Source organism: Aethina tumida, chromosome 1 (assembly GCF_024364675.1).
Source record: "Aethina tumida isolate Nest 87 chromosome 1, icAetTumi1.1, whole genome shotgun sequence".
In the NCBI taxonomy this organism is placed as follows: Eukaryota; Metazoa; Arthropoda; class Insecta; order Coleoptera; family Nitidulidae; genus Aethina; species Aethina tumida.
Window position 1 is genome coordinate 747193 of NC_065435.1, and position 17008 is coordinate 764200.

The window sequence follows — 17008 nt, forward strand, 5'->3', positions numbered from 1 at the left end:
TTATAGTATACAGTTAGACGAATTGTCAAACTGGCAGGCTAGACAAACAAAAGTCGATGAGAAAAAGAAGCTGAAGTATTTGTTTCATGTACCACGTTCAGTGTTGTGTAACGAGTATAATCAAGTAATTAAATTGTCAAAACGCATGATTATTTGCGTTGTCCGAAACGATAGAATAATAATACGGAGGTTTGGAGTCGGGGAGCTGGCTCATTGTATTTTTAAATTAATATCTCAGCCTAACAGTATATTAACTCCGATAATATATGATGTTTTAATATGCTTATAATCGACGTTAATTTAAAAAATTAAACTGCTTGACTTATTGTTCACGTTGTTTATCACGATGCACTTTAAATTCCATATTGTCAATAAATCAACCGACAAGAGGAGTCACTAGAAATCTGGACGTATCTTTCGGCGATATACGGTTTTATAGATCGAGAGTTTTTCAGTGAAATTCCCTATAACTAATAATTAAGTGACCGATATTGTAAAATATGATGGCGAAGAATAAACATTTCAACCTTCATCCGACGTAAACCTTAGAGCAAGGTCAAAATTTTATGGTTAAACTATAATCGATTTTATGTTATTCAGTCAAGCAAAAAGTACTTAAGCGCTGAATTTACATAATTAAAAAATCTTGTGTGTGTCCTTCATCACTTGCCATTGTTTCAGGCTAATTTATTTGACATTTTTATTCGAAAATGTAAATCAGCTCAGGAGCAAACCCTAATCATAATGCGAAAATTAGAAAACCACCGCCATAATTTATGTTTTATAAATAAATGTTAAGCAAATTTGCTAAACTGCCATAATTGGTAATAAATATTTTATTGTGCATTATGGTCGATTATAATGGTTACTGAGTCTTAACTTTTAATGTTAGAAAGTCGGTTTACTAATAGACACATCATGTATGTACAGTTGTTGCTACACTTAAATACAGTCGAACTAACTAATAACTCCATTTATTATTTGCCACAAAGTGTGAATGTCGTTTGGGCATAGGAAAGGCTTCATCAGAAAGGAAGAACCTCGAGGAGTTTACCTGAGACAAGAGACTTCAACTTATTGATATTTAGTTCAGATTGTAAAATAAAAATTACATTAATTTTCACCCCAGACCAATTAACATCGAGTTGGTTGTATTTTGTAAGAAAAATCCCGTTGGCAATCCTTAAAATGACCCAACAACACCCAAGCTAGCCGGCAGATTTAACCAAGGACTTATTTATAGTTGAACGTATGTATCACAGTCTTAAGTGGTCTACAAAACGTCTCTTTAGTCGGCCCAGCCAGTAATTTAACACAAGTGTTACCGAAATTTATGTCTGAAAGGGTAGCGACGAAATTACTTCATTTACATCAGGCAAAAGGCAAAAGGCAAAAGGATGTTTCTAATTGATGGAAACCGGCGGTGTGTTGTGCTTGTGCCTGATTAAATTATTTATTTTTTTCAATAAACCACAATTGCACAAATTAATTTACCGCTAGTTATGCGGCTTAACGAAAGCAAAACAAATACAATGGTTCTTGACATGGGGTATTTCGAAACATCCTCTCCATAATCATAATCAATTTGCCATGAGTGCAGTAAAAAAAGTCAATTTATTATACGCGGCAGCTAGAATTCGAGTTCCCTACTAGACCCAATTATTTAGAATGTAAATTATCATAATTTATATGATAATCGCGGCTCTTTAACTCCAACAATCGAATAATTTGTGGTAGAATTTTTATCATTTTTTAGGTGTGGACTGCGTGCAAGTACACTGATCCTCAATAATATGTAATAAATACGAGATAAATTATTCTTTTTTATTCTGGTTCAAAGGTCGACAAGATAATTTTTAATGTGAAGAGGTCACTTGGCAAACTTCCGTTGTATTGGGGAATCTCCCGATATTGAAATATGTGGCCTACGTGCACAATGACTTTTACTTCCATTTTATTATTACAAAATGCTTGATCGTAAATTTTATTCGTAACGTTTCTTTAAAAACACAAACACTTTTACCATTATCTAGTGGCTGATGGTGTTGTTTATGATCGTATTTTCACTATGTACACGATATAAATCACCACATTACATAATTCGATTCGATTATATTATCAATGATTATTCGTGAAACAAACAGGTCTTTTGGTTTGGAGGGTTCCATAAAATTCAGACACATTCAAAACACTTTGTGTTTCAGCGAACATTTTCACAGGACATTTGTCTCTCTAAAAGGGAATCCACTTGTTTAATGTGGTTATTGTGTTCCATTTGAAACAGTTATCTTTTAATTATAGCTGCGGAGATTTAAATAATAGATTTATTGTTCGAAAAAACGAACTGTAAATATAGGTTTGTCAGTCGGAACTACTTTTGTGCATCTGTTGGTTGATTTATTAGAATATTAAATATTCCGAAATAAAGTAATAAAATCAAGTTGACAACCAGTTTGGAGTCGATTACTCAATAAACGTGAAATGCCAAAAATTGTCGTTGGACTCGGAAAATGAATGGACTTTTCGAAGGCTTTTAATGTCCCATAAAATCGCTTATAAATCATAATATCAATCGTCGCCTAACATGCGTATTCCAAGAATTCCACTCCGAGACATTCTAATTAATTAAATAACTGTAAAGAAAAAAGACATATTTAATTTTATAGCCAAGTTTTCGTGACAGTACCTCAACTAATAGCAATAGTAAGAGTAACTAACACAAGTAGAATCATTCTAATCTCGGACATGATTAAATGAGAAGTGCCCGAAGGAAAATTGCAAGCAAACTGATTATAAATTTACCGGAGCAAATTGTGTTTTAATCGACGATCGAGAAACAGTCGGGTCGTAAAGACGATGATGAATGCAAGAGGACCGATTCGAACGAAAATAAATTTGATGGTGCCTCAGTGAGATATTTGGAAGATCATGTCACTTGTCACAGAATATTTAGTCGGTGTGGAAAGAGTTATAGTAGTGAATATTTACGTTATCCCCCACTTATCACGCAATTGTAAGTAAAGTGTTCCATAAATCCGTCGTTAAAGTCCACGGATAAAAAACAGCCCTACATGTTTATATAAAAATAATTCTCTAAGCGTTATATTTTTTATATGTGTCTAATGGTTGGAGGGCGAGTCTTTAATCGATCGAGATCTGGATCATAAATTAAGTCCCAACAATTGCTAATAAAATCGTTTTTTATATTAGAAAGTCCGGTCAAACTGTACAGTCATGTTCTTATTAATTTCACTGGGGTACAGCGAAAATTTTACGAGGCCAAAATATATTGTTATATCAATTAACGACGTGTCTTGCCAAAGACTCAGTTGGCTTTGGTTTTATAGCTCCATGTTAATTATGATAATTACCTATCTACCCTTAATGTATCGACCATTAAATGAAAATACTCGAATTTATTATACCAGGTGTACTTTATAAGGGGTTTATATATAATATAAATCTTAAATTGTTAGTCGGATTTCAAACATCAATTAATCAAGAGCTATTTATTACATTTGAGGAATTAGAGAGTTTTTTGTTACCACCTCAAAAGGATTATTCTTATTTGTGCAGGCGAAAATGGATATTAAAATGTCTATTATACAATTATTTATATATAATATATTATTATGCAACACTTTATTTATTAATATAAATAAAATACACGGTAAGTTTGTTGAACAGATTTTATCTATTTTCCTAAAATATTTTCAGTTCAACCAGAAGCGATATTAACTTAACTTTTCACATTTTTTATTTATTTCTTTCTTTAAATTTATAAAATGTTTGTGTTGGATGTTGAAAATTAATTTGTTGATTTCGTAATTGAATTAAAATTAGCTATTTAAATTTATATTTTAAAAAATTAAGAATAAATTCAATTCAATCAATTAAATTAAGAAAAAAATATTAACTTAAATTTATAAAATTTAAAAAATATATAAATATATATAATTATTAATTAAAATTCATAAAATTTAAGAAATTTAGTTTATAAAAATAAAATAACCTTTAAAATTAATAAAGGAAGCTTATAAAATTAAGAAAAAAAACTGAATTTAACCAATTACGTCAAAAAAACTAAATTATGTTTATAAAATTTATAAAATTAAAATAAAAATATTAAAAATAATTAATTAAATTAAAAAGAATTAAAATTATTAACTTAGAATTATAAAATTAAAAAATAAGGCGTCAAAAATTAAAAATTCTCAGTTAAATTAATAGAAAATTAAAAATATTAACTTAAATTTATAAAATAACCAAATTATTTAAAAAGATAAGCTCAAAACAATAAAATTTGGCAATTAAATGTAAAAAACTGCATATTTTTTAAAAATTAATCAAAAAAACTAAATTATTAAATTAGATTTACAAAATTTAAAAAATAAGGCATATAAAATTCTCATTTTAATTAATAAAAAATTGAAAATATTAATTTAAGAAAATATATATTTAATCTTTGGTTGAATATTAATTTCCAGGATTCTCATCTTATTTTTGGGGATTCAAACAGGATTCATTCAAAGATGAAAAGAAAGTATTAGAGAATATTGACCTGTGGGATGTACTACTGCGTAAAATGACTGTCAATACTTCGATGATAAAAATGTGCCATTTTATTGCTTTAGTTGAACCAAAAATGTACCGTTATCTATCTAATTTTTACGACACAAATAAAATAGATATTTGAGTATAACTGATTAGGTTCCTGAAAATAAAAAAAAAATAGATTTTGTTCGGGAAGCAGGCAAGCAGGCAAGCAGGCAAGCTCCAGTTTAAAGTAAAACTGAATGAACAAACAGAAGAGACAGGTGATAAAGAGACGGAGGAACGGATTGCGGCCGGACCGAAGAGGGACCGGCTAATTGTGCGGCCAAACACGTGGCTTCGGTCATTGTAAACCGCGTTGTTTCATGCCTCCGGCCCGACGATTATTTCACCAACTCCGATATCTTCGCTTTTATTACGTACCGGTTACAAATGGTTTGTGCAAACTTAACCAAAACGCCGCGGCACATATTGTGCACCGAACATTTTTATCACCCGGGATTCCAGACTCCATTTCCCCCCGTTCAAATTGGGCGATTCGTACAAAGAAAAGTCCGATTGTGGTTGATGGCTGTGCGTCCACTTATTTATAGAATGAAACACGCTTTGTTTTCATTAACATCGAAACGGCTGAGATACTGCGGAAAACTAATAAATAACTTGTTTTTTTTTTTTTTTTTTAAAAAAAAAAGAGAGTATTTGTACTCATAAATTTCGTTGGAACGCAGTTACTTTCTGTTTAATGAGATTTACAGTATTTCTTACGTCACAATTATCTTTTGGGCGAAAATAAATGCCACCATTCAAAAATAAAGACCATAAATCTGGGATTTAATCTAAATAAAATATAGATAATTTACTTAATAATTTCTGATTAGAACATCTGAAAGTCAGGTCCAGTCAGAGTTGCCAAGTCATGTAAAAATAACAGACTTATTTAAACATTGTGTCTGGATAAAAAAGCGCTTTGACATTATTATTATATACGAGATTATTGAACTGTTGGACAAAAAACAGGAAAGAAAATTATGCGCTAGGATAAAACGATTAACACTTTCTAATGGCTCCATCATGGACGAAAAATATTTCTAATTGTATGCATATTAGGTCCATAGTCTATCGTTTATCTCAGATCCAATAATTAATTATTGGTCCAGTATTGGATTATACAATTTCTTCCCGCATTATTATCATATATTTTTCTTGGTTACGCTCATTTTTACAATGACAGGATAACTTTCTCCGGGATTATTTAATGGCACGGTCTTGCCAATTAAAAATATTTTATTTTATCGTCAATTTGCAATTGAATTTATTTCTTCATTGCAATGAATTATTCACGACTTGTTAGTACCTAATAATCCCTAAGTAATAAGCAACTCGAATTCATTTACGTACACTCACCTCCACAAGTCAAACAATTTTTAATTTATCCAATGTCTGTCACAAAATAAAATGTGTTGAATAATTTGATTTGTTTTAAATATTTTAAACGTGTCGTAGTTTTTATTGGTGGCACCACAGCATAAATTACATCAAGTCAAGGCTTGAGTACTTTGATACTTTTGGTTCTTAGTGTAAAATGTCCTCTCAGGTTTTACGAAATGTTATATAAATTGAAAGGATTTATTTACTTGATCAATTAATTTATGTTTCAACAACCGTTTTCACATATTAGCACTTGGAACATGTGTTGACAAATGTGCATAAATACAAAATGAAAATTTACGGTGTAAATTAAAAAAGAAAGTTAGATTTTCATTAAAAAAATACTTTTAATATTATAATTAATGTGGAAAATGTTGTGAAGGTTTGCGAAACTTAATGCAAAATGAAAGGATTTAATTACTTGATTAATTAATTCATGTTTTACCAATCGTTTTTACATTCTAGTGCTTATTGTCCGAACTCAATTATAAATTGCGCATTTTTATGGTACAACAACGATTACAGATGGGGCGAAGAAGTGATTAAAAGGAGACTGTAATTTTTGGTTGTTCATCGATGAAGTTTCAATACGATGGGCGGAATGTGGTTACACTAACATGTTATTATCACATTATAGCAATTGTGAAATCTGATTTCGTTATATTTTACATCCGACTATTTGTTTGTTTTAAATAATTTGGTAAAATAGGAAGATCATCGACCCCAATTCGATATAAAATAAATAAGGAATTTCTTTAATTTTTATGGAAAATTTGGTATTGTTGTATTTTGCGCCATAAATAAGTAATGTTAATAATTCTTTAAGATAATCTGGACGTTGATTTCTTGCACAACTCCCAAACAACTAACAATATAAGAAAATTTATTGGTTATTAAGATAATAAATGTTCAAAATATAAGGAACATACTCCCATAATGTGGCCATGTCTCAGCATTAAACGATAATAAACATGGTTTTGTTTGGATATAATAATAAATACACTTACGTGCATATCATGCCTTATTTGTTGTTTATTATTTTTCTATTTTGTTTATTGGATACGAGGTTTTCTTGTAATAAAACAAACTTATAAGATAATCTTCGGGCAATGCTTAAACAGCCACACCATTCCACTTTTGTCTGTTTCATTCAAGGCTGTAAAAATATTATTTAAGACGAAAGAAGTTATTTTATAAGAAAATTTCAAAGTTTGCCGCATTTTTCAGACAATTCCACGAATAAATTATACATCTTGAACCTGTTCTAAACAAACGTCGTCGGAGTAGATTTATCTGAAACAGTCACTTATCGAGTTATTTAAAATCGCTAATAGCACGCGCATTAAAATCTTCGTAAAAAAATATTTTAGGATCTATAATTTATAAATAAATATAAAAGTTGTGTCCGGCTGCACGCGTGACACAAAAATAGTTCCGCGACACCTATTCTTACACTTTTTTTTAAATCCACCACGACCAGTTTACATCACAATTTATGACTTATTTGAAATGACTTTTCGCTTATATTTTGGCAAGAAAATTTTTTTGCGAAAGCGAAAAAATAAATACGTCGAGACTTTTGGACTCGTGTGTTGGAAAATTAAAAATAAATTTGACATTAGACTCGTTGGCCAATATATTTAGTCAATGGAAACAAGTTGCACAACTAGAAACAAATATAAGATAGGTAATGTATAAAAGTTTATTTATTTAAGTACAGCACTCGTATTGGTTTCGAAAATCGATTTAATTAGACGATTTGAATTTAAAATGAGCTGGCTCGAGTAAATTAGATATTTGATTTATATTGGTACCATTTTTGGTAAAATTGAATAGCAGACTATGTCTTGTCAACACTGTATAAATATTTATACGATGTGTTGATAGGCTTAAAACCAGTTGCCCGTTTCTAATACATAAATGAAATATTTGGGAGTTTAAAAATCACATCACATTTTTGGCCTCCACCCAACATTATTCGATAACTTACCGTGTGACCACCTCTTAATTAATTCGCTTTGAGTTACTCACTAATGTGCATCAGATAAATCTAAAATTTGCCCACAGTTCCCTGCTCAATTTCGAAAACTACACTAAGTCGGTGTTGCGGCAATATTAAGTGAAAACTAAAAATACCGGGACTAGATTGTGCAGGTCCGGTCCTGAAACAATTTGGGATAATAAAATGCATCAATTGGTGGTCTCAGGTACAATATGTCCGCCCAATTGATGTAACAAAGGTCTTAATTATGTCGGAATGATAATTAATCATAAAACTGATAGTACCCATAGTCTGTCGTGATTAGTGCCGCGGCTTTCTCGAAAATGTAAATTAAAAATCCCGAATAAACAAGCGAGTTGAGTTCAGTTCGTAGAGTCGCCGTAACGGAGAGGTGCTAAAAAGAATAACAAAAAGTAAGTCAGACGATGGCAACGATTTATTTATAAACATTATTAAATTTTTATTTAACCGTGCGCATTGTGGCATTAAAGAGATATTGGACGCATTCCAAGCACAATTAATCATGTTAATTAAAACATTTTCTAGCCGTGGATCTCCTCAACTCTTCAGATAATTTGCTAGACATAACCAACAACGTTTACTAAATACTTCCTTTTACTTATGCAAATAAAATATCCATAATTGCGCCGTTTTCTCAAATTGAACATGAAGATGGACGCAGACAGTTCTAAAAGTGTAAACTGTTGGTGTGGCGTGTTTCCTCGTTACGGCACCTGTGTAATATGTAATAAATAATAAGGGTGGATATTGTGACCGGAAGAATGAGAAGAAAGTAAAGTGATGTTAAAAAGTGATTGAATGTTCAAGGCTGCGTGGCTGCGTGGCTGCGTGGCTGCGTGGCTGCGTGGCTGCGGTGTCGGACGAGCCGAAATGAATGTGTGTATTAATTTATGTTAAATGATCGATCAATCGGTATATCTATGGACCGTCGGTATGTCGATATCCCTTCATAACGGTTCCAATAAGAAGCGGTCTTATTTTGTGAATTAGCAGGCTGGCGAGCAAAGCGTAATAATATAAAATGTAAAATGAGTTTCATCTAACGTTTTGACAGGTACTTAGGTATTAGATTGATAACTGAAAAATCCCACAACAAATCTATCTGTGACAGTAACATTATATAATGAGTGATGGGCACATATTAGTTGGGTGATTGTTTAAATCCATGGGTGGTTTAAAGCTCACTCCTTTCCGATCAAACATATACCCTTCTATATGACAGCGGGTGGTTATCATATAAAAATTCTAACGTGTCATTTATAAACCTTAAAAACATTCACCGAGCTTGTCCTAATTAAAGATATTTGTTTCTAATGCCATTGGACAATTTTAATGGCTCCAAAATGCCCCTGTGATTAATAATACCTAATTGCTGTATAATTTTATAGATACCATATCTACCCGTGTAATAATATATATATATATTTGTTACAACCCCACCTAAGTGTCCCCTTTACGACTCGTACCTTTTTTTATTTCACTTGGATTATGTTTTAATGTTAATATCATGTTTCTACCTCTGTGGTCTAGACATCTCGGGACTATTTGCAAGTCATGACGGGAAAAAATTAGTTCTTAATTTCATTTGTACAGATCCACATCAGCGACAGCAACAAACAACATTTTTAATTGTTTTTTTGCCCACAATTAGAATAATTCAACAATCCACTGTACCGATAACCGTACACTTTAATTAAATGATGCAATTACTAAAAATAGATATGTTAAGATTACATAAAAGAACTGTGAATAGTAAATCTGAACCGAAATAATCGTCGTCAAGCACTAAGACACTAAGTAACATTCCACAGTCGTGTATTATTTTAATAAATATGATATTTTTTAAAACCCTTCGAGAATGTGTCCAAATCATCACCGTAGCCACGGGGGGGATAATTTCTGTCATTCAAAACGCATTATTTATATGTCGTTAACACATTTTTCATATTCAAACCCCACGCCTACGTCTTATGTTAAATGAGACATAAAAGAATGCAGTGTATAAATTAATTTTTCAAACAGTTTATCGAATCGTGAAGAAGTTTGCATCGACGGCCGATAAGCGTGTTTAGTATTTTTCTGAGAACAACACACTCTAGCCCAGGCTCACTGATAAAGTTAATTGAAAGAAAATTTATTGAATGATAAATTGACATAAAAAATTAATTAATTAATTTATGTTTTAATGAACGCATTTTTCGGCCCAATTTGTAATCAAGCCCCGATGTTTCGAGGGGTGGCCACCCATAGTGAGGACGTTACTAAATAACACAACTAGTTCACCCCGAGGCCGTACTAAATGAGTAATTACACACGGCAACCGTATGTGTAATCATTTCGGTTTTACGGAAGCCACCTTCCCAAACCAAAGATTAATAATTATTTCGCGTGATTCGTTTTACGCAAATCGACTTATTTTATCGGCGTTAAGAAATTTCGATTCGGCCAAAGAAGCCAACCAGTTATTTTATGGGCATGGGGAAAAAGCCACGAATTAATATGCAATGCTTTTAATTAAACTTCCATGGCGATTAAATCGGTTTTTCGTTGCGCACAAGTAAATTGATTTATACAATATATATATATATATATATATATATATATATATATATATATATATGTATGTGTGTGTGTTCTCGGATGGTGTTTTTGCAAAATTAACACCCACTTTATCTGATCTTATCTCACGGACCAACACCTCCCCGGTAAACGGGAATAAATCGGTGCGTCGATCGATTGAATAATATTTACGTCACAATGTTGCTCGTTTACAGGAGCATCGTTTGCTAATTTTGTGTGACAAAAAGCCTAAAAGTTTGCGTCACACGGCCGCATGAGAGCATTCACGAAACCGGATGGACATACTTTTAAGTTGTACAGTGGGTAATGTGAAGTACGAGAGGAGAATACAGTGAAATTATGGGTGTCATGTAAGTAAGTCGGGCTCATTTTTCATTGACTGGATCATATGACACTGGTATTAATGAATAGAGTATTACCGGCTCATGTATTTGCATAATTAGCCATATCATCTATATAAATAATATACGGGGGTCCGATCTCAATGTCTTCGGACGATATTTTACGGTCCAAATCTGTCAGGTTAACGATCAGTCGCTTGTTGGATATAAATTTGTCAGCTTTCGTTAAAAGGCAGCAAATTAAGCTTCGACTAATCCTATTAGTGGGCAATAGATTTATTGGATTGTTGGTTGCTGCTCAAATAAATACATTATAACTTATAACTAAACATTTTTGCAATGACAAATTGCGATAAAAATCACGGTGACATTCGATTACTTCATAACAGAACACAAGTTTATCTCGTTACAACTTTCACAAATACGTTGCGTGAATATCTAATTAACCACTTAAAAAATGTGTATTGTATATAAGACATTGTTGGAAGGTAGATGGGTATACAATTATAATCTATTAACTGCTACACTAAACAGACGATTAAAACAAGGCAGAATTGCCCTATTTGCAAAAAGGGTACATGAGAAGAATTACTAGAGTTTCCTGAAGCCAATTTAGTAAATTACATGCAATCGCTATTAACTACTTCTCCATTTAGCAACAATGATTGCCTTAATAATACCAGAACACACTAAACACAGTAACCACAACAAGCAAGATTTTTAAGCGGGGTTGAAAAAATATAATAATATTTATGATTTTCAATTTAACGGTCAGTTTAGTCCAGTCCGAGTGCGGTGCGGTGAGTGATCGGTTTGCATGATACAAGAACGAATCAGATTCTTGTTTATTGAGACGTTGTTAATTTCCAGCTCGTTATACGGTCCTTAGGCAATTTAAAAATGCAGTTTTTATTAGCCGTGCCAAATGCGGCCTTTCATTTACCTCGTTAAAAATTCTTAATCAATTTAGAGGAGATTCCCCGATCATCGGCCAATCAAATACTATGACTGACCAATTTATATGTTAAATTTCTTTTAACCATCATTCATTTTTCGTGCGAATTAACACGACTGCCGTACCGTCAACGTCAATTGTAAAAGTTGAGAGCTTATTGTTTTTGGTGTGAAATTACGCATTGACCCCAATGGCTGGGTAAAAAATCATGCGTGTGTTAATAATGTCACTACAAAACACAATAAAGCTTCATCAGACGATTCGTTAGGACTAATAGGCGTTTCTTAAAACAATGAGCGACATAAAATTAAGAAAAACTAGATTTTATGGTGAAATTCCGACCGCTTAAATTTATTACACCACTTATAATGTGTATAATTTTCATTTTGTCTAGAAAAAATCGCTTAATTTATGGTTGGACTTCTTGAACGTTAAATTATCTTCGCTAAATTGCTTCATTGTTAACTTTTATTCTTTGTACAGTTTATTAACGATTTATTTTCTACACACAATTCGGGTAAAGCCATAAAAATTACTCAGTGATAAAATAATATTAAGATGTGAGCAAGGCCGAAAAATCACTAAACGAAAGCGACCATAAAATTGATTAATTTTGATAAATGCGGTCATTAATTTGGTTGCATGTAATATGTCACTTGTAATCATACGTCGGCCTTATACATAAAGTTCCATTTAAAAAATGAAAAATATCTTCAGAAAAGTTACGAAATTTCATGTAATTTATCGTTAATTAAACCTGTCAGGAGAAAAATTTATCAAAACATCGTGTGCGTGATTAAAATTAATTTATTCATAATAATCCTTAATTAATTAGAGGAACTAAATATGTGACATGATTTTTCGGAAACCCAAATATCTGATTGGATGTTTTCATAAAGAATGAGAAAGTTTAAGTTTAGATTAGATCAATTGGCGTCTTTTGGTTGTAGTAAAATGAAACGTGTACGGATAAAAACGTGGCCCATAGTTTACTTTTTCCCGAACCAAAATAAACTACACACTATTAAACTTGCAAGCTGTAGTTGACAAGTGTTATTCTACACCAGCTAATGTTTCAATAAATTCATTGATGCACTGAAACTCTGAAACTCCGCATGACTCTGAGCCTGAGCTGGAATTTATAGTATTATACCTATGCACATCCTCCTCAACTCTCAACATTTCCAATTTCCATTTCGTCTAGGAAATATTATACGAATGTACGTAAAGCATATATTGTATATACCTCAAGCGCAGTAATTAACCTAAATTTTAGTTATTTTCGGTTCGCTTAAGTGCTACATTTTTACCAAAATACGCTCTGAACGACTTAATGGTTGATACATTTCAAAATTGCTAACATTGTAGTGCGTTTTAAATCTATCAGATTTCCAAAAACAATCTGTTGAAATGCGGCCCAGTTTTTCGGCGTCCAATAAATTTTTCCCAACTCGAATTTCAACAGTTTCCAGGAAACGTTCAAGGTCGACGTTATGTGAAATTTTCGTAACACGTACAAGCCTTTAATTGTACGAAATGATATAATGCACAATTAGGTATCTGTAATTAAATTACAGCCACATTGTGCATTGCATTCAGGCACTGCCAAGAAATATTTGAATAAACCCCACATACACACATATACATGTCGTCTACGACGATCTAAATTTAATAATTTTAGAGAACACGTTTAAATAAGATAGTCTATTTAGGCTAGTTAGTTTATTTAAGTTGGTTATTCTTAAGTATTTCGAAAATAGAATTGACCTAAAGATGTCCCGCGTGAGATATTTCTATTCTTATATAGTTAAATATCTAAATTATTCCGGATTATTTATTTCCATCGATGAATCACACATTTATACTTGGTGTTCTATTAATTAATTCATAACGATTATTAAAATATTGACGTCCCACCATTTAAATCACCAAAACATAAATCACAACAAATGTTTCGAATGCCTAACTATATCTACACTGTTATATTTAGTACTGAATATTATGTAATGGAACACCTCCACCAAACTCTGAAACTGTGTTTCAGCGATTGAAAAATGAAAAAACAATGCACCGCCCTCTTAAAATACATGGTCAATTTCCAGTGCCAAAACCACGCCACTGAAAATCAACCACACACATTATCATTCGACAGAATTATCCAAATTTAAAAATACTACACTACACCCTATTTATAGATAGATTTCGATTTCCATTGACTGACTTAACTCTTGTTTTGATTGATTAAAGCCAGCGGCGATGATTGACAGCAACATTCCCGTCTAAACAGAATGGACAGACTGGAAGATTGTCCACTAGACTATAGAGATATACCTACGTATGTTACATAGGTTATGCTTATTTTAGTACCTGCCAGTAATAGCATGAATAGCACGAGTATGATGTTCGTTCGTGGGTGCTCTGAACCCATTATCACAATCTCGACAAATTGGGTCGATGAGAACTGGCGAAAAAATCACCCTCAACGTTTCTGATCTAATATTTAACGATTACAAAAAAATTATTCAACTAATAGTAATAACAAAAATTGAAGATTATTTAAGATAAATAATATTGACAAAGAGGTAGATAAATTAATTAAAAAACCCCAAGTTTGTATTAAAACGTAAATAAATCAAACTTGTAACGTCCTTTCTTAAATTCAATATTATCGATTGATCAAGTGTACTACAGATTTAATAATCAGGCCAAAATAATTTATTGCGGATTAAAAGATTACAGTTTGTTCACGTACGCCGGATTTTTGAACGGCATTTTAATAGAACCAGGCAATTAAATAAAAAGTACAATCGATTGTCTCTTTAAATCGGGATGTGATTGAAAAGTGAGACCAATCAATTAAAATTAAAGTTAGACTTTCATTTCTACTATTGTACATGTGTAGTGAATTGTGGTTTTAGTAAAAGTATTTGGAAAAAAAAGGATCGTTGCTCTATTCGAACTTTAGTATTTAGGAAAAATGGTGGAGGTGCTATTTAATATTTATGATTCGGTGACCAATTTATATTTGCCACGTGAAAGATGTTATTTATTACAATCAATTAAATAATTATGAAATAAAATAAAAAAATATAAATTATTTAACAATCGTGAACAAAAAGTTTAATGTGTCATAAATTATGTTTATCAAAATCAAGAAAACATGTTAAAAACATTAAATTTTGAAGACGTATCGTGATTGATTACGTAATATCGGAATATTTCACAACAAATATTTTGTAAATTCCAGAAAGAAATTTTATTTACAAATTAAATACTTTTTTTATTTACAAAAAAAAAAATGTGTTTAAAGAGTTAATTTAATATTTTTGTAAGTAGATCATTTATTTAATTTATCTGATTGATTTATTTTTTGATTATAATATCGGCGCCCAACGTATAATCATACGTTGGGCGCCAATATATTTTTTAATAATAGAAATAATATTTTTTAAATTCAACATATTTCAAAAGATTTCATATTTTTTAAGTATGTAGATAATAGCTACGCTTGTTTATTTAATTTTCTTGTGATTGATTTATTTTTATTTTATTTTAATATTGGCGCCCAACGTATAATCATACGTTGGGCGCCAATATAATTTTTTAATAACAGAGAAAATATTTTTTTAAATTCAACAGATTTTAAGAGATTTCATATTTTTTAAGTATGTAGATGTAGCTACGCTTGTTTATTTAACTTTTTTATGATTTATTTATTTTTTTTATTTTAATATCGGCGCCCAACGTATAATCACATGTTGGGCGCCAATATAATTTTACAATAACAAAAATTTTTTTTCAATTTTACATATCTTTAGAGACTTCATATTTTTTAAGTAAATAGATATAGCTACTATAGTTTATTTAACTTTTTATATTAAGTGTTTATTTAAAAATTATTAATGATATTTTTTAAGTAAATTGTTAAACATGTTTAAATTGTGATATTTAATTAAATTAAATAAATAAAAAAACTAAATTCTAATATGTAATTATCAATAAAATATTAAGTGTTTAGAAGAGCAATGTAAGTAATGTTACTTTATATATGACCAATTAAATAGTTGTTAAAAATTGTTGAAATGTTCTTGCACAGTTTCTAGTACTATTTATTTATGTAACAGTCCAGTAAAGTCGTAAAATCAACATTTTAATATCTGTTCTACATAATTTTTTGTTGGTAGTAAATTTATAATAGTGTTTTCTCTTGTTTTAATATTAGCTGATAATTGTATATCCTATAATTGTTTATTCAAAATTTCCATAAAAAAGATAAAATTTATAAATTATGAACGGGATTGTTTTTAAATTGGGCAGTGTTTTTGAAATCCGTCGATATTTATGTAACAAGAGGTCAGTGACATAAGTTTATAAAATTTTTGAGTTTGACCTAAAACAGTTTTATTGGGTGGCTGTTTCCACGTTGGGCGCCCATATTTGTATGTTATGTGTGAGTACTGAACTGAGTACTTCCTGTCATAAAACGAATGGCGCTTACAACTAGTACGATGATTAAAAATAGAAAAAAAAAAAAAAAAAAAATTGAATGGGACTCACTGTAGGGACTGGTGTCGTCGGTGGTTCCGTTGACGGTTCCGTCTGGAAGCAGTTGCAGGTGACGATTTTTGATGAACATTTGAATCTTTCTGGCGGTACCGCTAACGTGCGACAGGTTGGTGCTGCGTTCACTCCTTGCTGCAGGATCGTCTTCGAGAGGTGGTTCAGGATCTAGCTGAGGCTGGGGCTGGTGCTGGTGCTGAAGCTGCGACTGTTGCTGGGTTCGAGGTTGAGATTGGGGTTGAGGCTCTGGTGGTCGGTGGTTCGATTGGTTGGTTGATTGGGGCGAAGGCGAAGGCGGCGAAGGCGGCGAAGGCGGCAAAGGCTGTGCTGGTAATGTCGGGGGATCGTCCGATAGGGGGTAGTTTCGGGCAGCGGGAGCAGAGAACACGAAAGCACAAATCGTAGCAGCTAGGAGCCCCACAAGCAATGCCTTCACCATGACTGGGACATAGTGTCGTGCACTGTCACTGACTGCCACAGGTTATACCGGCCCGTTCCCGTTCCCGGCACTTGATTCGCGACCATAGGACGCTCGTCATTTTCATATGTTATCACTCACTCGCTCCC

The 17008-nt window shown here is 31.9% G+C and overlaps 1 protein-coding gene across 1 annotated transcript in view; it reads right to left on the reverse strand.

Annotated features, from left to right (window-relative positions):
- The window catches only part of LOC126264240 (probable WRKY transcription factor protein 1), a 48768-nt gene extending 31873 nt beyond the window's left edge, over positions 1-16895 (reverse strand). The window contains exon 1 of the mRNA XM_049961131.1: positions 16439-16895. Coding sequence (XP_049817088.1) covers positions 16439-16880 — 442 coding nt within the window. The 5' untranslated portion in view covers positions 16881-16895. The remainder of the gene's footprint in view (positions 1-16438) is intronic.
- Positions 16896-17008: the final 113 nt, after the last annotated feature.